The 27,996-nt window shown below is 34.9% G+C and overlaps 1 protein-coding gene across 13 annotated transcripts in view; it reads right to left on the bottom strand.

Moving 5' to 3' along the window:
• The window catches only part of CDH18 (cadherin 18), a 727,687-nt gene that overhangs the window by 68,289 nt on the left and 631,402 nt on the right, over positions 1-27,996 (bottom strand). For all 13 annotated transcript variants that reach the window (XM_080682139.1, XM_080682135.1, XM_080682142.1 and 10 more), the window contains 2 exons: positions 21,974-22,141; positions 7,669-7,856 (listed from right to left, as the gene is read on the bottom strand). In XM_080682139.1, coding sequence (XP_080538265.1) covers positions 7,669-7,856; positions 21,974-22,141 — 356 coding nt within the window. The remainder of the gene's footprint in view (positions 1-7,668; positions 7,857-21,973; positions 22,142-27,996) is intronic.

The following is a 27,996-nucleotide window of genomic DNA, read 5'->3' as shown; positions in this document are numbered from 1 at the left end:
CACCCCTTTGTGGACTGTGTGTACAGCCTTGATTGTTGTTGGTATCACAGGGAGGAATTGACCTACAGGCCAGTTGGCTGTGAGGATCAGCTGTGTCTACACTGGGAGAAGTTCAGTGCTGGAGACAGCCTTATAGGATTAGACTTGCCAAATTGCAAAAGCCTCTGTGCTCAGCTTGGATGGGGTGGAGTCTCAGGGCGGAGCAGACAGTCTTGGCTTCCCGTCAGCCTTGCTCTTGCGCATGCACCTCCAGACCTCTGCCTTCCCTGGCTCCCAAGCCTCCATCTGAGAGTCCAGATTCCCCCCCATAAGAGCGTGGGTCCCCAGGGGCTCGCCTGGAACTGGGGTTCAGTGCAGTCAGAACTGGGGTTCAGTGCAGTCAGGAGCTTCCAACTCCCTTCTGCTAGGGAAAGCCTGTGGCAACCTCCATCAGTCTTTGTGCACACTGGCACACATGCCTTCAGACCCCTGCTCGCTGGGGCTCCCCCGGGTCTCCGAGTCTCCAGGTGCCTTTCTCTCTACCTGAGAGTCCAGACTCCCCCTGTATGAGCCTGGGTCCACGGGGTTTTGCCCGGAACTGGGGTACAGTGCTGTCAGAACTGGGGTTCAGTGCAGTCGGGGGCTTCCTTCCCCCTCCTGCCAGAGAAAGTCAGCCAGGCTCTCAGCCGCCCTTCCTCTCTGCGCGCACAAAGACCCTTTGCCGTACCTCCAATTCTCTGTGAGCTTTTCTCTTTCCTTCTAGTTGTAGAATTTCCACTCAGCCAGCTTTCCTATGGTTCTGGATGGTGTCCGTTCTGTCTTTTAGTTGTAGTTTTGAAATTGTTGTGTGAGGCAGCAGTTTAGGTGCTTACCTATGCCACCATCTTGGTTTCTCCCCAATTTAACTTATTAAGTATTAATTTTAAAAGCAAGTATCTATAATACTATCAACAGTAAAAAGATAAATTTTAAAAATTGCTACTAATTTGTTAAATTTTAAATATATATATATATATATATATATATATATATATATATATATATATATTTGCACTTAAACAATATATCTCATATAATTGATTTGCATCTACCACATCTTATTTTTTCACCTGCTGGTTTTAAACTTTGCATCGTATTTTAGAATCTGATAAACTTTTTAAAAAATAGTTTTATTGATTTCAGAGAGGAAGAGAGGGAGAGAGAGATAAAAACATCAATGATGAGAGAGAATCATTGATCAGCTGCCTCTTGTATGCCCCACACTGAGGATTTAGGCTGCAACATGGGCATATGCCCTGACCAGGAATCGAACTGTAACGTGATTCATAGGTCATTGCTCAACCACTGAGCCATGCCAGCTGGACTAAATTTTTAAGTTTTCAGTTCAAAATATTTTATTGGAATTTTAGCAATAAATTTTATACAGACTTTTCAATTTCATTGTTTTGTTTTTCATTTATTTTCTCTTTTGCTAGTAATAGCATTTCACGTATTTGTTTATTTTATTACTAGAGTCCCGATGCACGAAATTCGAGCAAGGGGCTGGGCCCCTGCCACCATGGCGACTGCCTCTGCCTCGGCGCCAGCCCTCTGTGGCAGTCAGGGCCTCTGCCGCCTCTTCCTCAGCCCCCACTGCTGTGGCTTCATCCGGAAAGTCATCTGGAAGGACATCTGGTCTAATTAGCATATTACACTTTTATTATTATAGATATTATGGTGTAATCAACTTTGTTCTGTATAGTTTTTTACGTTTCATTTATTTTTTTAGCTTTCAGTTTTGACTAATCTTATAATCTTTTTAGTGTACTCTTTTTTTTTTAAATTGTCCAACCAATATTTATTTTTTTCTCTATTAATTACATATGTCATCAAAAATGAATTTGACTTAGCATATAACAATAAATAAGGTCAGTATGGAATTTTGTCCCAAGGAATATATGGTCTAATGTAGCATATAAAATAGTAAACAGACATTTATAGCACTGTGTATTTAGTGCTATAAGACTGGGTACTATGGAAATTAATAATAAGGACACAAACCTAGGTGCATGTAAGCAGCTCTGTCCTGTTTCTAAAAGGAAGTACCTTTGCAGATAAGAACTGAATCTTTGAGAAGTGTTTAGCATGATGCACACAATAGGCTCCACAACCTAAAGTGAGCTTAGATTTATGAGTTTAGAAAACGGAGTTCAGTGTCAAAAGTCTCCATGGTGATGTTAGTGCAGGTGATGCAGAGACCAGGCTTTTAATGTGAGCCTGGGGAAGTACCCACTGATGCTGAACTTCCTTTGTGATATCTCTTAGAAGAAGAGATAATTTTTCATCCTTATTTCTGTCACTAATTTTGCACTAGCCTGCTTCAATCTTGAAGCCTTTTCTTTTGGCCTTTTCAGAGAATGATCATTCCCTATGGAGGAACTCAGCTATTTTCCTTTATCCTAAAGGGCAAGGAGAAGCTGATTAGAATGAGTATCCTTAAGGTATTGTATAAATAGAAAGATCAGTCTTACTGGTGTTTATTTTCCTTACCTCTTCTGAATTGCCTTGGATAATTGGACTTCCCAGAGATTGGTGATTGCATAGAAGGAAAAATAATCATTTAATTTAAAAACTTGATATGAAGAAACTAAAACCTAGAAAACTTCTCAGGTCATGGGGACATGGATGTGATTGGGCTACTACAATATTTTATAAGTTTTTAATAGACAAAATAAAAAAATTATCTGAAAATATCAAATTTTCTAAAGTAATCATTTGTTCCTGGGAAATTATTTAGAAATCTGTGGATTTTACTTTCTTTAGTTACCGGAAGATTTTTATTTATTTATTTAAAATACAATCTACCAGGATCAGAGAAACCTATTCATGTAATACCTCATTTTGATGCAAAGATGTTACAAAGGGGAAATTTTTTGAGGGAAATTACCCAGGCTATGCTGGTGCCACAGAAAACAATAACATGAAATGTGTGGCTGAGAGTTTATAAAATGCAAAATAAGCATTCTTTTCAGCCTGAAAAAAAAAGAAAGAAAATAAATTCATAAAATAAGACATAATATGAACTTAATAAGTATAGTTGTAGAACCAAAAAATTTTCATGAGTATAAGAGAGAGTTTGTCCAACTCTACATTGAAATGCCAACTTTCCACACTCTTGTAGATCTTTCTGGCTAGATTCTGACAATAATCATTCAAACTGAACGATGACTAAAACACTCAAGCTTAAAAAAAACTTGAGGAAAATTCTTCCTTTTAGAACTACTTTAAGACTCTTCAAAAGAGTAGGGTCCAGTCTTTGATAATTTGTTCTGCATTATTTACTATATAGATTTTGACTCATCAAGATATTTGGTGTAAGGATGGGAGTTGATAATGTGAATACACTAGTAGTGTAAACCATTCAACAAAATTTCAGAACTATGAACTTCCTGGAAAACTGCAAGTCTGGATTATCAACAGTTCTAACATTTTCACAGAGATTGGAGTGATGTGGCCACAAATCAATAAATGCCTGGGGCCATCAGAAGCTGGAAGAAGCTAGGAATGGATTATCCACTAGAGTTTATGGAGGAAGTGCATCCTAGCCAAAAACCAAGCTTGATTTCAAACTCCTGGCCTTCAAAACTGTGAGGCAATGTTTAAGCCATACAATTTTTTTTGTAATTTGTTACAGGAGCTTTAAACACAAATACAGATTTATTTGCCTCATATATAAACACAGTGAGTTTTTCTTTTTTTTAATGTGCTGAAAGGTTTAAACATCTTTGGAATCAATTACCCCTAAAGGTTTCATAGAATTTTCTTAGTGTATGACTGAATCTGAAGAATTTGGAGAGGTAGTTCTTTCACAAGTTTCTCATTATCTTATATAAAATTAGTTTATATGTATTTTTTTATGTCTGAAGTTGCTTTTTAGAAACTTTTACAAAAATATTCTTTACATAAAATTTATTTGTGTAAAATTAAGAAAGTATGTCACACTATTTTTATAGCTATTTATTTTCTATTATTTCTTCCATGATTTTTATTAAGATTATTTAAAGCTTATTTATTGTTTTATGTTTTGCTTTCTTTCCAAAATCTAAGGTTTTTGTATATAATATGTTTCTGATTTCTAACCTCATTAATGTCTTCATTTATTTTTTTATTCTTTCTATTTTTAGTGATATCTTCAATTTATTTAATTTTATTATTTTACTTTCTATCTCTAATATATTTAGGATCATGAATATACTCTCAGAAGTACTTATTCTGTATCTCATAGTTTCCATATACTTTTTTTTGCTAGAAATTTTGCAACTTTGCTGTGCATTTTTCATTTTTTCTTTAATTTACATTTTATTAAAGAAAAGTTTGCTGTTGCCTGTTGTTGTGGTTAAGTTTCTAGGTTTTGTTGTTTTCTGAGTCATTTTCATTAATTTTTCGTTATATTGTATTTGGAGGAGAGCATTTTTGTCTGTACTATTTTGGCACTTCTCTGTCAGAAGTTATTACAAACACAGTAATAAATTTCACTGAATTGAAATGGACTCCTCTCTCTTCAGCATCAGGCTGAGCAGGAGTATTACTTTCTAGATATTAAAACCTATTAAGAGTAAAAATATCCGGTTGGCTGAGGTTTTTAATAATAAAATCTATAATGAATATTCAATTTTTGTAAATAGTTCATTAGAATTAGAAAAGTATTTTTTCTTATGTACAAAGTATGATCATGGATTTGCCTATATGTATATTTACAATGTGTTGGGATGCCTTGTTTATTGCTCTTTGTAGTTCATGGCCTCAAAATTTTACAATCCATGGCAAAGGACATTCTGATTCTTAGTCTTTCATGTAATGCCAGGCAACATAATGATGTCAAAAAATCAAATAAACACAATCCACTAAAAAAAAGTGGTTATTTGGAATAGATATAGTATGGCTATAGTGAAACCCATTTTACTTGTTTTATGTCTTAGGATTAACTTGAGATTTTACAATATAATTTTAAAAGTTACTATGTTTACTCATTCTCAATGAATCATTTATTAAATGAAATCATATAATATAGAATATAATTTTTATATAATATAGAGTATAAAAATACAAGTACCTGGTTATAAAAATATTTAACAGCTATTATAGACAGAGATACATTTGTAACATATATTCATGGGAATACTAGTGTGTTCACAGTAAATTAACCAGAATAAGGTCTTCCTACTTCTCAGACCTAGCAAATTTAAGAAAGAGATGGAATTGCTCTGTTTCATACCGTAAGAAATAAGTGAAAAGTAGAAAAGATAATCCAAAGAAGGGTATTTGTGGCTGAAATATACCTGAAAATGTTGCACTACAAAGACAATACTTAAATTGAACTCTGAAAAACAAAATATTTTTTTTACAAAGGAGGAAGGGGAAGTAGATAACCAAAACACATGAACGACAGCATGTTCATGTGATACAATATAATACCACAGGCTACTTCATTCTTTGTGTGCTTCCAGGTGAATTAGACAACATGCAACAAAGGAGGGCAGCTATATAACAGCATGGTGTGGTCTGGAAACTATGTTTAAAGGTTTGGTGCACATACAGGAAGTAGGGATGACAATTAAAAAGTAGATATTGAGGTATTATTGTAATTATTAGCCAGGCCAAACTTAAAGTGTATTTTTACCATATTTTATCTATGTTCAATAACCACCTTGTAAAGTGCTTAAATAAGAAAACTGAAGATTAAAAGACTTAATATAATGTCATATATTGCTTTAATGACAGGACCAAATTTATATTTCATCTGACAGGAAGAGCATGTTTTCCATCACCTTTCATTGATATGGAGACAAATTCAAGATTTTTTGGTTTAAACCAATAGGCATCTGTATGTAATTAAATAGGTTTAAAAGGAAAAGTGATACTACAAATGATATTGTTGATATTCATTAAGAGCAAATAGGGTTGGAATCCTGAATTGAAAAAAAAAAAAAATGGAACAACTTTATAAAGAGTGCAAATTGGTATAAAAAGCCCAAGAAGGGATTCGGAGACAGACTGCTAAGAAGAAGCACATCCCTAGCTAGAGGTTGATGTCAGAGGAAAAAGTGCACCAACTTTCATTCATCTTTATCACTTTTCCCCCTTTCCGCCCAGTCAGGCTCCATTAAACAATGAATGAAAGTTATCAAAGTGTATTTACAAGGTGCCATACCATGGACTGGTGAATTTAACTTGGCAATTTTCTGATGAAGAAATGATATGGACAGGAATGTGCAGTGCTCCTGCAAGCTGATTTAGAGAGCACAGCTGATTTTGATCTTTGGGAAGATTAGCTGCTCTGCCTTGCTGGCTAACGTGAGCTACTTTAGAGATTAAATAAGGAACAGATTTTGACAGACTTGTATCCATTTCTTGCCATCTGAATCAGTACCCCTTAAAGGTTAAAACCCAGTGAGTTATATAGTTTAGGTTTTAAATCTCTATGCTTTACAACATAAAACATAGCAATAAAATAACTCTGAGATTGATAATGCTAACCTGAAAGATGATTATTTTACACAGACCAGTGATGACTACTGCTTTATACACTTTAAATTCTACTTTGTAGGCCCCTGCATAGCACTCAGAAATCTTGAATTTTAAATCAATATAAAATTGTGATTAATACAAGAATTAATGTGATTTTATATAGAGCAAATAGAAAAGTATATACAAAACACAGATAGATAGACAGATGATTGATAGACAGATGATAGATAGATAATTAAATTTACATTAATATCTACAATAGCACATAAGGGTAAAATTTCTCAGCCTGTCTTCTGAACATATTCTACTGCAGAATAATCTGGAGTATTTGTTAAAAAGGTCAATTCCACCTTGGTCAGTACATAGCTCAGTTGTACTGTACATTGTCCTGTACACCAAAAGATTGCAGGTTTGATTTCTGATCAGGGAACATACCCAGGTTTTAGGTGCATATGTGAGACAACTGATCAATGTTTCTTCCTCCTCCTCTCTCTTCTTTTCTCTCTAAAATCAATGAAAGAACATGTCCTCCAGTGAGGACTAAAAAAAATTAAAAAGGCCAATTCCTTGGCCCCACCCACTCCAGTCTTCTGAATCAAAATATGCAACAATTAGAGTCTAAGGATCTGAATAAGTAGATTTTTAAGCTGAAGTCATTAAACATTTAAAGACTGAGATACACTTCACTAGACGTTACATTTAAATTGATTTTTGTAATTTTATTAGTTCCACTTCTTTTTTATAAGGACATGAGCCTTTCACCAAAGCTGTTTTGATGGATCCATGACCATCAGGTATAAACCTATATCCTAAAGAGTGTTGGATAATGTGGTAAAGATTTTTACATTACTGTAGTTTAGGAAAGTCTCTTAATTACAACATAGAGTAATGATATTAACATAACTGACATTGATGATAAATCTGTTATCTTAGAAAAAAACAAGAGGGCACATTCATGGTGTATTCAACGTAATGTTTTTCAACATACAAGATATAATTTCTAAGAGAGTATCCAAAGAGCCAGTCACAATGTTGCATAACTACAATGTAATTACATTTTAAAGAGGAAATATTTTATCATCTTAATGACCTGACAATATGGATTATTCATACCCCTGCTAAATTTTCAATCATGCAAAAATGAGTGAGTTGCCTAAATCACTAACATTATATTCATTTTACCTTCTTTAAGGAAAGGATCCCTTCTCTGGTCTCTTTGTCAGTAGAGATGGAGAATATTCCAATACCGTCACCATTAATGATGGAGTATGTCATGTCAGCATTTGAACCAGTGTCTGCATCATTTGCCTTGATTTTTCCAACAGCTGAACCAACTTGAGCTGACTCAGGAACATACAGCTGATAATGCTCTGAAAAGTATTTTATATTAAACATTTCAATGATAATAAATTTATTTTACAAGAAAATACATTCAAATATTTACAAAAATATTTAAATGAACATAAAATTAAGTTGTTTTCAAGTTTTAAATTTTAGTATATCACTTAGTAATGCAATACTAGAATTACATAAACTTTAACTTGTATGCAAAATAGCCTACATAGGAAGAATTTGTAGATATCTGAATTAAAATATTTTTTCAACTCTACACCCAGAAACAAGAGAAAAATAGATGAGGGAGGTCAAGTTTGCATTTTTATGTTGAGCAAAACTGTAGTGCAATCTCCACTTTTGCTCCAGATAATATGTGAAATTCAAAATGAAAACAGAAAAAAGAATATAGCCTACATGTGAATGTGATTTTTACTTTGCTCAATAAACTTAAGTTGGTGAAAACTATGGCAAATAAATATAGTGTTTTTATACATTTATTTACAATGTATTCTTGGTCGGCTTCTAAAAATAATTTAAAGTAATTTTATAATAAAGTAAAAATAAAAAAGGAAATTGAATAGGGTGCCCAGAAGTAAATCCATACATATAAAGCCAACTGATCTTTGATGAGGGTGTCAGCAGTAAACAATGTAAAAAGAATAATTTCTTCATCAAATGGTACTGGGAAAATAAAATGTTCACATATAAAAATAAAATTGGACCTTTGCCTTACATTATATACAAAAATCATCTCAAAATGAATTAACAACTGAAAATGTAAATTCCTAGAAGAAAACATAGGGGGAAATCTTCTTGACATTGGTTGTAGCAACAATTTTTTGGCTATGACATCAAAAGCACAGGAAAACAAAAGCAAAAGTAGATCAGAAGGACTACACCAAACTAAAATACTTCTGTACAGCAAAGGAGAGAATCAACAAAATTAAAAAGACAACCTACATGATGGGACAAATATTTTAAAATCATTAATATAGTAACAGATTAATATCCAGAAATTGAGGAACTTATACAACTCAACACTAAAAGAACAATTTGATCAAAAATGGGGAGAGGAACTAAACAGAGATTTTTCAAAAGAAGACTTCCAAATAGCCAATAGGTACATGAAAATATGTTCACCATCATTAATCAGAAAAATGCAAATCAAAATAACAATGAGATATCATCTCACATCTGCCAGAATGGTTATTACTAAAAAGACAAATATAACAAATATCGGCGCGATCTGAAGAAAGGAAATCCTTGTGCATTGTTTGTGGAAATGTACATTGGTTCAGCCACAATGCAAAACAGTATAGAGGTTTCTCAAAAAAGTAAAATTAGAACTACCATATGATCATTAATCTCACTTTTGAGTATATTTGAAAGAACTGAAATCAAGACCCACAGAGAAGTCGGTATTCCCATGTTCATTGCAGCATTATTCACACTGGCCAAGATATAGAAATAACCAGTGTCCTCAATAGATGAAGGAATAAAGATAATGAAAAAGATTCTCTCTAATAAGATAAAAAAATACAAACCATTTGTAAAATACAGCCTCTGAGTACATATTATATAAGGCACAGAGGTAATATTCTAGCTAGAGAATTACAGGATTAATAGAAGTGGAAATTGAAAACAGAGACACTATGATAAATGTAAATGAACTCAATGAGCTTAAGATGTCTCTGATAGTAAAGATTATTAAAATATAAAAATAGAACCTGCTAGAGTAGAAAGCATATTCTAAAGAGCCTAACATGAATTTAATGCTTAAACATTTGTGTTTAACATAAAATATGATATCCACATCTACCTTTGTAACTTTAAACACCAATATAATTCATTTATGCCCTAACACATGTTAGTATATACTATGCTTAACAATGGAAGAAAACACAAAATTATCCTAAAATAACAAATTATATCAAACTTACTCTACATACTAATTCTAACAAAAACAACATGCCAGTACTAACCATGAAGTTATATAAATATTGTATAGAATTACCCTTAAAAATTCTGACACCTGAGAAACAACAGTCCACAAATAATTGGGTATTATGATTTTGAATTATAATGGTAATACATAAACTTTCTTTTACCTGTTAATTTATGAGAATTGGAATTTTCTATGGGAGTGAAAAACACAGGGGAGAAACTTTATATATAAAGTTTCAAAAGGAATTTAGAAATCTTTGACTAAAAGCCTGAAGTTTTGTATAATCAAAATGAATTTAGAAATCTTTGACTAAAAGCCTGAAGTTTTGCCATTTCCATTAATTCATTCACATAGAAAAAGCTTGCTATTCAGGGAAAAAAATGCACTTTTATCTAAATAAGATTAATAAAGGTTGTAACTCATAGAATATTAATATACATGCTGGATTATCTTTTGCTTTTCCATAATATATTTACTCTATAATTACTCTCTGGGAAAAACAAAAAAAACAACACCCATCTAAATAATTTTATGCTACAGTCCAGTGAACATTTCTACTGTTGCCAAAAGAATCCTCAGAGTACTCTGAGTTCACAAGAAGGTTATGTAGCCTGGGCCCTGGTGTGGCTCAGTGCTGAGCATTGACCCATGCACCATGAGGTTGCTGGTTCAATTCCCCATTAGGGCACATGTCCGGGCTGCAAGTTTGATCCCTATTAAGGGGTGCACAGGGGATGCAATGGATGTTGATGTTTCTCTCTCATCAATGTTTCTATCTCTTCCTCTCCCTTCCTCTCTAAAACCAATAAAAAAAAATTTAAAGGTTATATACTGTGCTATACCATCTTCAAGAGGGTTAAAGTGAATTTTAAAAAAACTGCATAGACAGACAGCAATTTCACACACACACACAAACATTTATACTCATGCATATTGTTTATACAAGCACATAGTATATGTGTGTACTATATAGTATCTCCACTTATTAGCTTGAGACAGAGAAAAAGAGAAATAGGCAGATAGAGAGACAAAGAGATCATTCATTCAATTTTCAGAAATACATTTTATAATTGTGTTTGTGAGAACAATTCTTAATTCTCCCTCTTGAAATTAATGATTGCGTTTTCCTTGTTCTCTCCCTTTTTTAGAGCATTTACTAGAGAAAAGAGTTATAATTTTAACAGTTATCAATAATGCAAGGATATTATGTAGCAGTGAAGAATCACTGGAAAAGATCCTTTATAGTAAAATAAATAGTTCTTTTGTTGAAGGCTGAAGTAGATAATGATTTGATGTAAATTTATATGATACAAAGACTCCTCCCAAACCAACCAAAGTGTCCATATTTGCATCAGCTTATATTGTGAGATGGGTATATATTTTTTCAGAGAAGAAAAGTACAATTAGCCAGCTGATTTGCCCCTTTTCCTGCATCCATAGTTAATGTTTATTTTGGTGTTTATAATAAACAAATATCATCACATGTGTTTAGTTCTAGATGGTGTTTTCATATTAAAATGTAGAGTGATAACTTAGTCTGATTTCTGAATCCTTTTTTTTAGTCATAAAAGTTCTTTTTCAAAATGTTATTTTTTTGTTTATAAAGGAAAGTTTACATTTCACAGTTTACTTCTCTGACCACTCCACCTATAATATACTAACTTGCTTATTGTATAGAGTTTTTTCTCTACTTTCATTTTTATTTCATTGTTTCTATATTATTATTCATTCTTTTGATTTTTCTTGCTTTCATGACCCATTTTAATTATTTTCAGGTTTCTAGAACTCCTAGTTTATTTCTATATATTCTTTTCACATCATTATGATGTCTTTTTTTTTAAATCATTTCAACACAAATGCATGTATGGCAGAAACTTCAATCTTTCTCTTTAATTTAATTTTTTTCCACCACTATATTGCATTGGTCAAACAAGGCCATTGGTCAAGCCCAAAGTTAAAGTAGTAGGGACATACACACCACCTACAGAAAAGCATGATAAGAGAGTGAAAGGACAAACAGTCCTGAGTAAATTATACAGTTTGTTCAGTCTACTTTCCTGTCACAAATATTTGTCTGCTTCTCACAGGTAAAATCCACTACATGATGAGTGACACCCCAAATATCTTTAAACCGTGGCATCAGACTTGTTGTATAGGTGTACTCATACCACTACAACCATAGGGAGCTCTGAAGTCTATTGGAAGACTTTATTTCAGTAGCAAGTACACATGATCCCCTGAACTCTTGCTCCCCTGTATGCCACTTGGGCTTCATGGGGCTCCACAATAACGCTCCCCTCGGAGGAATGTTCTCCACATTTTCAGGGCCAGGGAGACAGGACGCATGTCTCCTGAATGAGGTGCCTGTTATAACAAATGTTTACTACATAGTCTGTAGCATTTTGTTACCTTAATTTATTGTCAAGATAGAATTTTTATTGTCTCTCAAAAAGTGGAATGTATTGGAACAATTATGATTTAAATGCTTTCCAATAATGATATGACTGACATCCGCCAAATGGCAGGTTAGAAAGCTCCAAGACCTCAATTCCCCGTGGAAACATGGAAAACACAGAAACTGGCTGGACAAAGTTATAGGAGCTCTGGAAAAGCCAAAAGTTTATAGCCAACAAGCAAATACTCCCATTTGAAAAAGCACTTTCCGCCCTGACCAGTTTGGCCCAGTGGATAGAGCCTGCAGACTGAAGGGTCCGGGGTTCGATTCTGGTCAAGGGCATGTACCTGGGTTGTGGGCACATCCCCAGTGGGAGGTGTGCAGGAGGCAGCTGATTGATGTTTCTAACTATCTATCCTCTCCCTTTCCTCTCTGTAAGAAATCAATAAAATAGCCCTGACCAGTTTGGCTCAGTGGATAGAGCGTCAGCCTGCAGACTGAAGGGTCCCAGGTTCGATTCTGGTCAAGGGCATGTACCTTGGTTGTGGGCACATCCCCAGTGGGAGGTGTGCAGGAGGCAGCTGATCGATGTTTCTCATCGATGTTTCTAACTCTCTATCCCTCTCTCTTCCTCTCTGTAAAAAAAATCAATAAAATATATTAAAAAAAAGAAATCAATAAAATATATTAAAAAAAAAAAAAGAAAAAGAAAAAGCACTTTCCAAACTGTAAGGATCTGTGGTGTTTTTACTTGCTCTTGCCCCACCCTTTCCCAGTACACAGAGCTCTTGGTCTGCAGAAAGTACCAGCTCAATTCTCAATTCTCTCAAGCAAAGAGAAACAAAGATGACAAACCTTTAACCAACTGACTGTCAATAAAATGAGAGACAAGTCAAATTACTAAAACCAGAAATGAACTGGAGCCAGAACCACATATTTTGTAGAAATAAAAGAATTGTAAGATTTTGTAAAAAGAAAAATAATGTAAGAAAATGCTAAAAAATTTATATATAGGAAACTGACAAATTATTAGAAACACACAAACTATAAAGACTGAAATTAGAATAGCTATTATTTCTACAAAAGCAAAAGAAAATAAGTATTAATGAGCATGTAGAAAAATTGGAACACTTATGCATTGCCATTGGGAATGCAAAATAGTAAATTTTCTAAGAAAGAGGTAGAGTGGTTCCTCAAAAAGTTAAACATAAAATTATCATAGGATCCATCAATCCTACTTCTCACTATACACACAAAAGCATTGAACACCGCGACTTAAATATATATCTGTACAACGATTTTCATAGTAGCATTAATGACAATATCCAAAAGACAAAATCATTCCAAATGTCCAACAGCAAATGGCTAAAGAAAATACAATATGATATCGAACAGAATATTAATAAGCTTTTACAAGGAATTAAATTGTAATATATTATACAGTATGAATAAAGCTGAAAAACATGCTAAATGAAGTAAAAAAGGGCAAATACTTTGTGATTCTACTTATATGAAGTAGGTAGAATAGTAAAATTTAGAGATAGACAGTTGAATAGTAATTGCCAGGTACTGAGGGGAAGGGAAAGTGCAGAGTTAGTGCTTAATGGGTACAAAGTTTCAGTTTTATAAATGCAGAGATTTCTAAAGATAGGAGGTATTGATGACTGTACAGCATTGCAAAAATGTGAATGCCACTGAAATGTACAGGTAACAATGGTTAAAATGGTAAATTTTATGCTGTGTACATTTTATCACAGTAAAAGTTAAGTAAAATTGAGATGTGAACAACTGGTATTTGAATCTTCCTTCAGAATGGAAAAATTTGGGATACCACAAATGCTGGGAATCCATAATGATGGGGAGAATCTAATAAAAAGGAGAACTATATTATTACAAAAATATATAATTGTCTTCAAGATGTTAACTTTGCTCTGATCCTCTGAATGGAAAACTAAAATATGAAGGTGAAATAAGCATTATTTAATTAAAAATATTATTTTTGTATATTTGTATTTTTTCATTTAGTTTGAATATTTATGAACTAGAGGCCCAGTGTACAAAATTCGTGCATGGGGGGGGGGTGTTTCCCCTCAGCCCAGCCTGTACCCTCTCCAATCTGGGACCCCTTGGGGGATGTCCAACTGCCAGGTTAGGCCTGATCCCGGGGATCGGACTTAAACGGGCAGTCGGACATCCCTCTCACAATCCTGGACTGCTGGCTCCTAATTGCTCACCTGCCTGCCTGGTCACCCCTAACTGCCCCCCCTCCCCGCCCCCAGCTAGCCTGATCGCCCCTCACTGCCTCTGCATGCTGGCCTGATCGCCCCTAACTGCCCCCATGCCGGCCTGGTTGCCCCTAACTGCTCCCCGCTGCCGGCCTGGTCACCACTAACTGCCCCCCCTGCCAGCCTAGTCACCCTTCAACTGCCCCCTGCTTGCCTGGTTACCCACAACTGTAACCTCCCCACCGGCCTGGATGCCCCTAACTGCCCCCCCCCCACCAGCCTGGTCACCTCTTACTGCCCCCCCACCAGCCTGGTGACCCCCAACTGCCCCCCTCAGCCAGCCTGGTTGCTCCCAAGTGCCCCTTGAGCTGGCCTGGTCACCCCCAACTGCCTACCCCTGCCTGCCTGGTCGCCCCATGCAGCCTACTTGTTCAGTTGTTTGGTCATCCCTCACTAACCCCCCTGCTGGTCTGGTCATAGGCAGCCATCTTGTGAGGGTGTGAGGTCAATTTGCATATTGCCTCTTTATTATATAGGATGATTTCTGTTAGAGTCTACCTTATTAGGAAGTTTTAAAGATATCTTCATATAGTGCTAACATTACCTATTGTTGTTTTATATTATGTAATTATACACAGCATAAAGATACAAATACAATTATTTCATATTTTTGTTTCTGACTGTGCTATAATTTTATTTGCTAGATGTGATCCTTTTCACATAATTTCTTAGAAGGCATCATAAAATGTTAATGATTAGGTGAAGTACATTAAAGAAAGGAAGACTTGGTGGGAATAATAAAAGAGCATTTTGCTCAATGAAGCTTGTCCCTTTTAACAGTTTTTCCCCAGGATAGCATTGATTCTAATTGCTTTTTAAAATACCTGTATCCTTGCTTCAGTGACTTTGCCAGGTAAGCAAATAAGTTATTCCCTAAGATTAACCCAAACCACAGCCTTCAAAACCTTTAATTGACCTGATCATCACATTCATTGTGACTAATTAATATTTTTCTTACATGAATAATATTTATATGAGAAAGTTACCAGCTGAATATAAAATATGTATTTATAGATGATTCTGGGAGAAAATTGATTGGCATATAAATAGTTAGATACCATAATATCTGAATTATCTAGGTTGCCTGACATTAACAAGGTTACCCAGAGAGTTTCTAAATCTCTGTTTTAAATTGTGTTATGCAGATAGTTTACATCGGAAATGCTGCTTTCAACTTAGGAAAAGGACACACAAGCAATAAGGAATTTTCCTGCATCTAAGAAACTTCTATTGAATTGTAATCATTAAGCATTATATTAAGGTATGCCTGCAATGTCTTAATACATGAATAAAGCATGTTACTAACTAGAGGCCCAGTGCATGAATTTGTGCATGGGTGTGGTCCAGCTGGCCTGATCGGGGTGGGGGGGGGGTCTCGAGGGTGGGGTCGGCTGGGTGGAGGGGCCGTGGGCGGTTGGCCAGCCGGCCCCACCCCCTGGTTGAACTCTCAGTTGAGGGGACAATTTGCATGTTAGCCTTTTATTATATAGGATACTATAGCTATTTGAATGCCAGACATTAAAAACACAATTGTCCAGTATGAGAATCTTCACTGCACTCTGAAATAATATCTTTAAAATTCTTTAACCTAACACATTCTGTGTTATGATGTGTCAATTATAGCAAAGCTGATCATCCTATGAAAAGTTATTGTTCTCTTCAAAGTGAAAATACAGTGTGCCACTTTTGAACATTCTCTCACTTTTATTCTTTAAATATTTTTATTGATTTCAGAGAGGAAGGGAGAGGGTGAAAGAGAGAGAAACACTGTTGATGAGAAAGAATCATTGATGGGGTGCCTCCTGTATGCTCCCTTCTGGGAACTGAGTCCACAACCTGGAAATCATCAACCATGACCTCTTGGTTCATAGGTTGACGCACAACCACTGAACTGCACTAGCTGGGCAAATATTCTCTCACTTTTAATGATATTCATGACTCATAAAAAGCAAAAAGATGGTAAATTTATAAATTCTAATAGAAAATAATTCCTATTTTTTCAGCATTCTGTGGAAAACTAAAAATTGATTTATAAAAACTAACTAGAAACAATCAAAGCACTTCAAATAAATTTCTGCTTATGACCATAAACATAAATATCTATACAAAAGAAAGAAAATAAAAGAAAAAAATAAATGATAATTCTTCCATAGCATACAGCCAAATAAATTTAAAACAAAGAGTAAAATGGTTGAATTGTTATGACTGGTAAGTTTCTAAACAGGCAGCCTGAAATGATTTAAAAATATTTAACTTTAAAATCAGAAGAATGTTTCTTCAGACCAAGTGGAAACCACCCACAAAATAAAAAGGCAACTTTCTGAATGGGAGAAAGTATTTGCAAATCATAGATTTGATAAAGCATTAATAACCAAACACATAAAGAACTCATACAACTCAATCACACAAAAATAAAAATCCCAAACAATTTATTAAAAAATGGGCAGAAGTCCTGAAAAGACATTTTTCTGAGAGAGTACTATTCAACTATAAAAAATAATGAAATCTTGCCATTTGCAATGATCAAGATAGACCTGGAAGGTACTATGCTAAGTGAAATATGTCAAAAAGAGAAAGACAACTGCTGTACACTCTCTCTTATATGTGAAATCTGAAAGAAAAACAACAAACCAACCTCATAGATACAGAGAAGAGACTGGTATTTGCCAGAGATGAGATGGAGAAGGGTAGATAAATGGGTGAAGGAGGTAAAAGATAACACAATTTTATTACTTAAAATAAAAAGTTAAAATAGTTTTAAAAAATCATCAATTATGACATCCGGCTATGGATTAATACTTATGGTTATTTTGTTTCCTATCTTTTTTAACTTCCTCATTATTCCAGGTCATTCTCTTCACTGATGCCAATGTGCTTTCTCTAAAATATTCCTCCACATTTAAAAACCCTTGTAAAAAGTTGTAACCCTAGATTATAATGAAAGACAACAACAAACACAAAGTGGCTTAGAGAAACTTTCAAAAATAAGAACAATATAGTTTGAAAGTAAAATGATGGGAACATCCAAATACTAACTGGGGGGAAAAGAGTAAATAGTCTGGTATCGCTATATTACTATCAGAAAAATTGGACTTTCAAGGATGAACTTTTTTTTAAAAAAAAGTATATAGAGAAAATTACCTAAATAAAGTGCATGCTGATACTTAAAGAAATCCTTACGAATTTCAAAATAATATGCCTGTAACCATAATAAAATCAACTGGATGTCATTTTTAAAAGCACACTACAGATCAAAGAAGAAGCTTTTTGTGTGTTTCTTTGAATACCTCCTTCAAGTAAAATACTGGTGTTCAATGTATTATATACATTTAGATTTGTTTTTATGAAAATGTATGTAATAAAACTATGGTTCTTCCTCCAAAATATTTGCTATCGCAATATCACAACAATGTCAATATCCTCATCAATTATATTTTCTTTTTCAGTAACATTAAAACTTACCCAAATCAGTTAAACATCTGTAATTTTTAGTATTATGGGAAATACTGCCATCTATTGAACTTTCAGGACTTGATCCTCCCACTATTACATTGCACTATATTAACTCCAGTCATAAGTGGGCTTCAGTTGTTGGATAACTTATAGTTTTGCAATCATTTCCAGTTATTGGGAAGTTTTGTTAGATAATCAAGTTTCATTGCGATTATTTGACATGTGTTATTCTTCTTTCCCCAACTTATTTATTTACTCTTCAAGGGCAAGTCTCAGAAACACATATCCTTCCATTTGTGGTACAGAAAGTTTGCTTTATAAACTTTTGTGTAAGGTAATGACTTTTATATGAGTATTTAGTTTATACAGATTAATAGTTGATAGTGATTTTTTTTTGGCCTAATAGTTAATTAAGAAACAACTACAATATAACTCTAACATAGCTAAAACCAGAGAAGGAAGCAAGAATCTTAAGGAGTAGAATAGATTTCTTTCAATAAAAGGACTAATATTGAGGAATTTTACATCGCAAGGTGTTCTCCTCTGAGGTGAACTGGGCATCCATTTGTACTTTTTAAAGGATGCACGCCATAGATGATCTGGTTTCTTCTCATTCACTGAGTCTTATAAGCTGCTCCCTTCTCTAACACTCTCCTGCCCACATGTAGGCATTACTTAGAATTGAGCAGTGGCTGATCTCTTGGATGGGTATGGCTTTTCTCCCCGCTGCACCTTTGTTCGCCTTGTATCCTATGACACTGAGTTTGCAACTCTGTAGAGTCGGCTTTGTATAGCTATTAGTCTAATTCACTTTTGCTCTCAAACACTCAGAGCCTATCCACTTTAAATGAAAATATAGTGCTGGTGGCTCAAGGGTTAGATTGTTGGCCTGAACACCAAAAAGCGGCGGGTTTGATTCCCAGTGAAGAGCACATACCTGGGTAGCAGGTTGGATCCTGGCCCTGGTAGGGGTGCATGTGGGAGGCAATCAATGTATCTCTCTCACATATATGTCTCTCTCTCTCTCCCTCTCTCTGCAATCCCGTCCCTCCCCTCCACTCTCTCTCTGAACATCATTGGAAAAAATATCCTCGGGTGAGGATTAACAAAAAATAAAATACAGAACTAGCTTTAAATTAATACAAGGTATAACAAGCTGACTCACCTTCTCAGGCCATGGTAGATCAGCAAATAAAAGGAAAAGAATAAAAACACAATAAGGTAATATTTTTGCAGTTTTGTATGCTTGATGTTTATGCTAGAACCGATCACATAATGGTATAAGAAAGATGGCTCTCTCAGATAGGAAAAGAGAGAAGGAAGTTAGAAGCCTAAACATATCATGTCTTAAGAGAAACAATGAGACCACGGGATCCATTTGATAACTGGATGTGATCTTTATATAGGTTGAAATATAAATGGATTTGTGGTGCTTCATGAATACCAGTCCTCATCTACATCATTTCTTTCTCCCAAGAGTTTACAAAGTTTCCATATGTAAGCAGCCATTTGATGAGTTTAATGCAATGGGTAAATAAAAAATAGTTTACTGCAAGCTACTCTTGCCAGGGTGACACTAAATCATTCTGAAAGCAGCAGTATGTTCGAGCAACATGAGTGCAAAATAAAATATCTTTAAACAAGTCAGAGTAGGTACTGGCTCTGTTTCAAAACTAAGTGCAGCTTCAGTGTGTCAGGGGTGACATCTGTCAGTCATTCTGCACAGACTGTTACTGACCAAGGACAGGTAGATCCCATTAGATATAATGAGCTCACTAAGAGAGTACACATTTATTGTTTCCTTGTCAGCTAAAGTGTTTGTTTTCACCATAAATGGATGCTTCCAACAACAAAACTGTTATTAATCTATCATAAGCCCATAAATAGATTTCTATATTCATTACTACTACAATTTTTCTGTTGAATTCTAAAACCAATTTTAATGGACTTGTAAATTAAAATAAAAATAGATTATAGAGAGAAGAAGGAAGAGAGAGAAATGGAGATGCTATTTGTATTTTGACCAAGCATTTATTGATGCCCTATTGTGTAGAACTGGATTTATTTTATTTTATTTTATTTTATTTTATTTTATTTTTCATATTTATTGTCTAAAGTTTTACATATGTCTCCTTTTTCCCCTCTTGACCCCCCCCTCAACCCCCAGCCATTCCCACCCCGGATTTTTCTTTTGATTAAAATCTATGATATTAATATACATCTTAAGAATAGTCATGGTATAATCTGCCTGAAAATAAGGTAGACAAGTTAGTATTGTAAATTATATTAAATTTTGTATTCAGTTGAGTTTAGCATTACTCATTATCTTTTAAAAATATTTGAAATTCAGTTTTCTAATCCTGTGAAATTACAGCACTTATGTGAAAGTGATGTATGTGTATATGCATATTGCATGGACTAAATGATAAACTAAATATAAAAGTACACTGTACTTTATAAAATGACTTAAATTTAGTAATATGTTATGTTTAATTTAATATAACCCTATCTATGATTTATAATTTTCTTTCAGACATACTTTCTTCACAGGGCAAATGCCAGTGAACCAGTTCACATAATCTTAACTCTAGAACCAAATATTTTAAAGTGGTTTTGCCTAACTGGGAACTTGAGTTTTATGTATACTAACAATGGTAGTTTGACTAAGTAATTAAATTTGACCCAGTCACTCATTAGTAATCATTTTGTAAGGGATGGGCACTGACCTGAACACTTAAGTTTACAAAGACAATTCAAGCATTGTTCTTACTTAGTGCATACTAGGTGAGGAGATATGCACCTATGGAAATAAAGATAACATGAAAGGACATGGGAAAGTGCTATATAATAGGAAATTAAGAATATAAACTCTGCTAATTCTGCAATAGGGTTAGTTCTGTGGGGCTTTTAAACAAAAAAAATAAAATGTGAGTGTGGAGTACTCTGAGTTGAATTAAGGGTACGCAAAGTATTACTATGTTTTAGGAATGATCAGTATTCCACCCTGGTTGAGCCTGAGGTATACTGAGACCAACATTAAGAGATAAAGCTGGGGAGACCTGGACAGTGTTGCTCAGTTGGTTGGTCACCAGTTTGATTCCTGATCAGGGCACATGCCCAAGTTGCAAGTTTGGCACCCGTTGGGGTATAGGAGGCAACAGATCGATGTTTCTAAGTCACATCAATGTTTATCCCTCTCTTCCTCTCCCTTCCACTCTCTCTAAAACCAATAAAAAAATATTTTTAAAGAGATAAAGTTGGGGAAGGAATTTAGCACTAACTTGTAAAGTGTCATTACTGACATACCACATTGTCTATTTTATTACAGTTTTGAAACATGTGTAAGAAGAACATAAGGAACAGATCCCTTACAGGACTTTTATAATTAAAAATCTTTCTATAAAATGTCATCTACAGTTCTGCCACATCAAAAAATTCAAATATAATTATTTATTATCCCTTCTGATATCATAAATATCACTTCCTTCCAAGCACACAGAACTGATACTTCTCCCTGAATTGCCTGCTAGTTTATGCTCTCCCTTCTTAAGACTCATAGTCTACTCCAAAATCCTACCTTATTTTATTAGTTTTAGCCTGATGTTGGATTGTTGGATGGTATGTGTGTGTGAGTGTGTGTGTGAAGAGCATTCATTCCTAATATGAATGATTTTCTTTTAAGTTTTAGTAAAAAAGGTACCTATGCAATTATTTTGCCTGAGAATGCCCATAGCAAAGAGTATTTTGAATATCTCTATGAATACCTTGGTAACCCATAAATACTTTAGTCAATGCAGGATATCATCACCCATTATGACTACACCATTTTAAATGTTTAACTGCGATACCAACTGAAACACACACCTTTAACACAGTGACAAATATCTACCAGGTTCAGGAGACAATAGGTAGAATAAATTCTTTAGTCTTGTTTATAGAAGGGAGACCATATAGTACAAAAACAAAATATTCCATTTAAGATAACAGTAACATGCCACTATAGATGCAAGTATTTCATTTTGCTTTATAGAAATGAATAGTATTACATTCAAATCAGAAGAAACAGGTACATACTCTGAGGAAAGCGTGGGGGGTTGTCATTGACGTCGGTCAGAGTGATGTTGACCGTTGTCGATCCCGAAAGCCCTCCGACTTGCCCAGCCATGTCTTTGGCTTGAATGACCACCGAGTAGTGCTCTCTGGCTTCTCTGTCCATGTTATGTAAGGCAGTTCTAATAACTCCTGTAACACATATTTTAAAACCCAGAATGGGTTATTCAGTAAATGAGAAATGACATATAAATATTTATCCTTTTTTTCTGTTTTAAGAAATGCATTTTTAATGAAATATGTTTGAAAGAAAAGCCAGGCTTCTGAGGCAAAGCGTACCTTATCAATGTTACTAAATTGTCCAATTAAAACATGTCAAGCACATGTCAAAAACCATCCTATTCATGGGAAATGTAAGATGCCCATCTCTGCATTCCCTGGGGTGGACAGCTACTAGAGGGCAGACTGCAACCTGAGCTTATTCATACTGCTGGTGTGTTCAATACTTCTCACCTTGTGCTTCTCAGTTGAGATGATCTGAGGTTACTTTTCCTATTTGCAGAGAATTTACATAGTTTCTTGACAGTGATGTCAAAGTTTGATGATGGAAAATGTTGGGGAAGTGTGGATAGTTGAAAGAAGATTATAGGTGGGAAGCATTTTAACATATATCAAGATTAAGAAACTATGAAATTTGGCAAGAAATAAAAACGACAATAAGAACTAGATCTAAGTACATATGCAAAATAAAGTTATGATATTGAGTAAAATTATCACACATAATGTCACATTTTTTATTTTATAGGGACAAAGGAGACATTTAATGGACTTTCTCATGAAATAATACTTGAATCCAACAGAGATTAAAAAGATTATATATCTATTTGTAATTATGTGTAAGTAAACATACATATATGCACAAATTAGAGAGCCTTGTTAAGAGAGGCTTAAATTTAAAAATTAAACACATTTTTGAGAGGTCCAAGTTTACCCAAATACTATCTATACATATAAAGAGGTAATATGCTAATTTGTCCTTTACGGTGTCCCAGTCACAACCAGCCTGTGGGTGGGGATGAGGGCGGGGACTTCCGCCCCAGCACTAACGTCACCCTGCCTGCCTGCGTGTCCCCGCCCAGCGCTGAGGTGAAGCTGCCTGCCTGCACCCCTGGCTAGGGAAGTGACACTGCCTGCGTGTGTCCCCGTTCAGCACTGATTTGACACTGCGGGGGGTGGGGGGGGCAAAGGGGAAAGGGGAGTGGGGGGCTGGGCTTGACGGGGGACCTCAGGCCACACCCCCCACCCCAGTGCCAGGCCAGGACCTCAGGCCATACCCTCTGCCCAGCGGGTCTTGACAGGGGACTTCAGGCTGCGCCCCCCCACCCCGGCACCAGGCCAGGAGACCTCATGCTGCATCCCCCACCCAGCAGGGCTTGACAGGGAACCTCAGACCGCACCCCCTGCACCCTGGCACCAGGCCGGGGGACCTGAGGCTGTGCCCCCCTGCTTGGTGGGGCTTGATGGGGGACCTGAGACTGCACGCCCCCACCCAGCGCCGGGCCGGGAGACCTGAGGCTGTGCCCCCCACCTGAAGGGGCTTGACGGGGATGGGACTGGCTGGGTCTGGGTCTCCTGCATTTTCGAAGTGAGGGTGGTGGGCGGGGACTTGACTCTAGGTCCCTTGGCACACCCCGGACTCTGACAGGAGGAAGATTTTATATACATTTTACTAATTTTCTTTCATCTCTGACACTTCTATTATAGAGAAAGGGCAAATAGCCATATTAAAATATTTCCTCTAATTAATTCCTTTTTAATGTTCATGAATTTTGTGCACTGGGCCACCAGTTAAGTCATAAAATAAGAAAAACTGTCCTCATGTAGATGATCTATCTTATAAATAAATATCTAAATTTATACGTATATATGCTTTATGTGGATGCAAATATATAATACAAATATAGTTGCTACCCCAAACATTTGTGTACCTTTAACAACCACCTTTTTACTTTCATTAAAAAAAAATCTGGATCATGCCACTTTTGAGAATGACACCAATGACTTCAATCACACACTTGATTAGTTAGCAGTGCAATTCACAGCATGATGCCAATTATAATAACTGCTAAATATAGGTTGAACTCGTTTGCAAACAATATCTTCATATAATGAGAGAAAATTGATTGTATATTCAAGTAAAAAATAGTCTTTTAAAAGTGGAATGGAATAGTCAATCAGTTGTTTTGAATAAAAAAACACCAAACTTCTGGAATTTCTTACTGAATTGATTTACTGGATGTGTAATGACTTTGAGAGGAGAGCCTTAGGCACCAGGAAAAGAGATCCCACAACTTTCAAAATTTGTGAATATATAATTGAGGAGTTCATAAAAACTTTCCTGAAGCTAAATATGAAATGAAAATTATTCTTATCAAAAAACTATAATTATATGATAATAAGTAATTCATCTAATTCATGCATATAAAAAGCCTCAAGCATTTTTATTAAAAAGAACAATGTATTATAACATTTAATAATTATATAAGAAGGGATTGAGTTGATGCAGAAGGGAATGAGGTAAGAATTAATTAATATATTTTGTAAAATAAATATATATGTTCTAGTATTTGAAACAAAATAAAGATGCCATTCTAAAAAGAATACATCATAAGTGGAACTTACCTCTGGTGGGAAGAAGTATATGATTATTGTCCAGGAAAATGCTTTACAATGAAATAGTTAAAGTAATATTCTGTATACTATAAATATACAAGTAAAACATTGATCATTACAAAGTGAAGGATACATACATGCAAAAAAATAAAAACTGTACCACTTATATAATATTTTAAAAAAATGCTTTAAGGACTAAAATGTAAATCATAAAACTGGAAGAAAATAGACAAAGTAAACTATCTGACATTAGTCTAATATCTTTGTGCACACGTCCCATTGAGCAAGGGAAACAAAAGAAAAAATAAACAAGTGGGAATATATCAATCTAAAAGCTTCAGTACATTGAAGGAAGACTTCAACACAAAAAAAAGCAACTTACTGACTGGTAGAATATATTCACTAACGACATAACTGACACAGGATTGATGCCCCTTTTTAATTGGATTATTTTTTTTTCTTATTGAGTTTTAATAGTTCTTTGTATAGTTTAGAACAGTCCGTTATCGAACATCTATTTTCCAAATATTCTCTCCCAGGTTAGGCTTGTGTTCTTATCCTCTTGACAATGCAGTGTCTTTCACAATGTAGAAGTTTTTAAGTTTTTTTGAAGTTCAGCTTTTTAATTATTTCTTTCATGGATCATGATTTGTGAGTTGTATCTAAAAAGTCATTGCTAAGCTCAAAGTCATGGAGACTATCTCCGATGTTTTCTTTTAGGAATTTTATATTTTTGCACTTTATATTTAGGCCTGTGATTCATTTTGAGTTACCTTTTTTAAGAGTGTAATGTCTACGTCATGTTTTTGCATGTGGATGCTCACTTGTTTCAGCACAATTTGTTGAAATATTATCTTTTCTCCATCGAGTGACCACAGACTAGTAGAGCTCCAAACCAACATGCTAAAATCTTAAGAGTTCATATAGTGACCTGGATTCAGTCGCATACACCACCTCAACCACACATTGCTTCTCAAATCTGTGTCCTTGAAAACAGCTCCTATCATGGGAACCATAAGTATAAGTAATATCCCAAGGGCAGAGGTTGGGAGAGGAGCCCCAGATTGCTCCAGTCCAGCTGGAGGATAGATTGGTTTTGTTGACTTCCCCCAACATCTATAACAACTACCACAGCTGATTCTAATGCAAGAGGGTCAAGATCATACTTTAAAAAGCCGTAGTTAGAAAGATGAAGTTTTACCAGTATGTATTTATACTTTTGTTTACTTTTAATCTCCATCATGTCATGTCAAAAAATGCATATATGTGTGGAAACACACACACAAAGACAAAAAATAATGTGCAATGATATTACATATTTTTCAAAACTATGAAGCCTAAACTCATGTGACAAGTTAAACTATATTTACACAATGCAAGTAAGAAATGAAGTCTTCTTTGTTTGTTTGGGTTTTCCTGCCATATATCTATGTACACAGTATTGTAATCTACTTTACTTTTGTCTTCCAAGTAAACCTAATAAGGACATAAACATGGACTTTTCATTAAGTAAATTTGTAAAGAAAAAAAAATATGAAGTAGCTGTGGCTCAATAGTTGAGCATCGACCTGACCTATGAATCAGGAGGTCACAGTTGGATTCCTGATCAGGGCACATTCCCTGGTTGCATACTCCATCCCCAGTGGGGGGCATGTGGAAGACAGCTGACTGGTGATTCTCTCTCATCATTGATATTTTTACCTCTTTCTCCCTCTCCTTTCCTCTCTGAAAACAAAATAAATAAATTAATTAATTAAAAATATATATTATATGAAGCAGCTAAAGTAATTACCATAAATTATTGCATTGCTCCTTTGTTTGAAACAAAGAAAACTCTTCTATTTACAATACGTGTTAGGCAACTGGTAATGGCATATAGTGAATGTTTGCAAGACATGCTTCACTAGCAATGTTTACTTCCAAATTGTTAAAGGGAATTGTTGCCTTTTATTCTCCTGTGATGCTGGGTTGAATCAACAGGATGTGATTACCATTGTATTATGTTGTTTTGTTTCTTATTACTTTCCTAGTAAATGATTGCAGGTGCCCCACTGCCTGCAAATTACCTATTGACTACTGCTTCCCAATCACCTTGATATGTAGGGGCTTGTAACGGAATTACTCTCTGCTGAATACAAGTTCATAACATTGAAAACTCATCTGTGGATATAAACATTGCTTGTTGAATCCAACTCACAGGACTACCATATGTGTATGTTCCCTGAATGATGAGATTCATATATAGCAATAGATTCTCCATAACGTTTTCTTGCATTTTTACTCACTAAAATAATTTAAGATTGAAATGTAAAAATTTAGTTCATTAGATATTGCCACAGAAGACTGCAAAATAAAATCCCTAAAAGGCTAGAACAAATAAATAAGAATGCACATTCAAATTCCTACAGAAATCTCCAAGATACACGTACACATTTATGAAAGAAACTGGTAAGATTTCTTCAATGTCTAAACTATAATATGCACTTTAGCTCAAGTGCCTATTTTACTTCTTAATTTGCCTAACTGTTCATTCACTCAATGTCTAGCATGTTATTATGTAATGTCTATTAAAATGTGCTCGTCTTCCAATATTTTTCTAATGGGGCATAAGGACCACTTGGTAACAAAATCATGTGAAATGTCAATTATCATGTAACTTCAAGAATGTCACCTCAGACCTACTGATCAGAACCTGGGGGAGTGGGCCTGAGCATCAGTACTGAGGACAAGCTCCTTTCCCGAATCTCATGAATGGTCAAATTTGAGATATCAATCTAGAGTTGAGAATACAATGATATCTGGCCTTAAAGTGCTCCTATATCATTGGAGGATCCTTTTGTTTAAATTGATATGAATGCTGAGAGGTTTAATGATTAGAAGTTCCACTAACCATTTTCTACATGATGACACTTAATATCTTGTCACTAATAATTCATATTTCCAGCTGCCCCACTGTGGTGAGTTAGGAACCTGGGAGATTCTTTGTGTTAGCTATTCAGTTGCTATTTATTTTAACATTTAGTATATTATATGCTATGTTTGTTCAGTATACATTCTGAAATTTCCTTACTGATTATAAAGATCATGTGGCTTCCATAAGTTCTTGTTTACAATGAAAGCAAAATGATTTAGACATTGAATCTCTATGTATCCATCAGCAACACAGTTCCAGAAATCTCTTTTTTCATTTATCACCACTTTAATGTATGCTGAATATGTTCATGACTTATAGGGCAGAGCTTATGACATTAGAATGTTATGATTTGAGTGTTTACTGATGGGGAAATTGATATGCAAATCTGGAAAGTTAAATAATATAAAAAATATCATTTCTTAAATGGCAAACAAAACCTAGACTTCAGAGGTCATAGTTA

This window comes from Plecotus auritus (assembly GCF_963455305.1).
Source record: "Plecotus auritus genome assembly, chromosome: 7".
Lineage (NCBI taxonomy): Eukaryota > Metazoa > Chordata > Mammalia > Chiroptera > Vespertilionidae > Plecotus > Plecotus auritus.
This window is presented reverse-complemented; position numbering and strand designations above follow the sequence as displayed.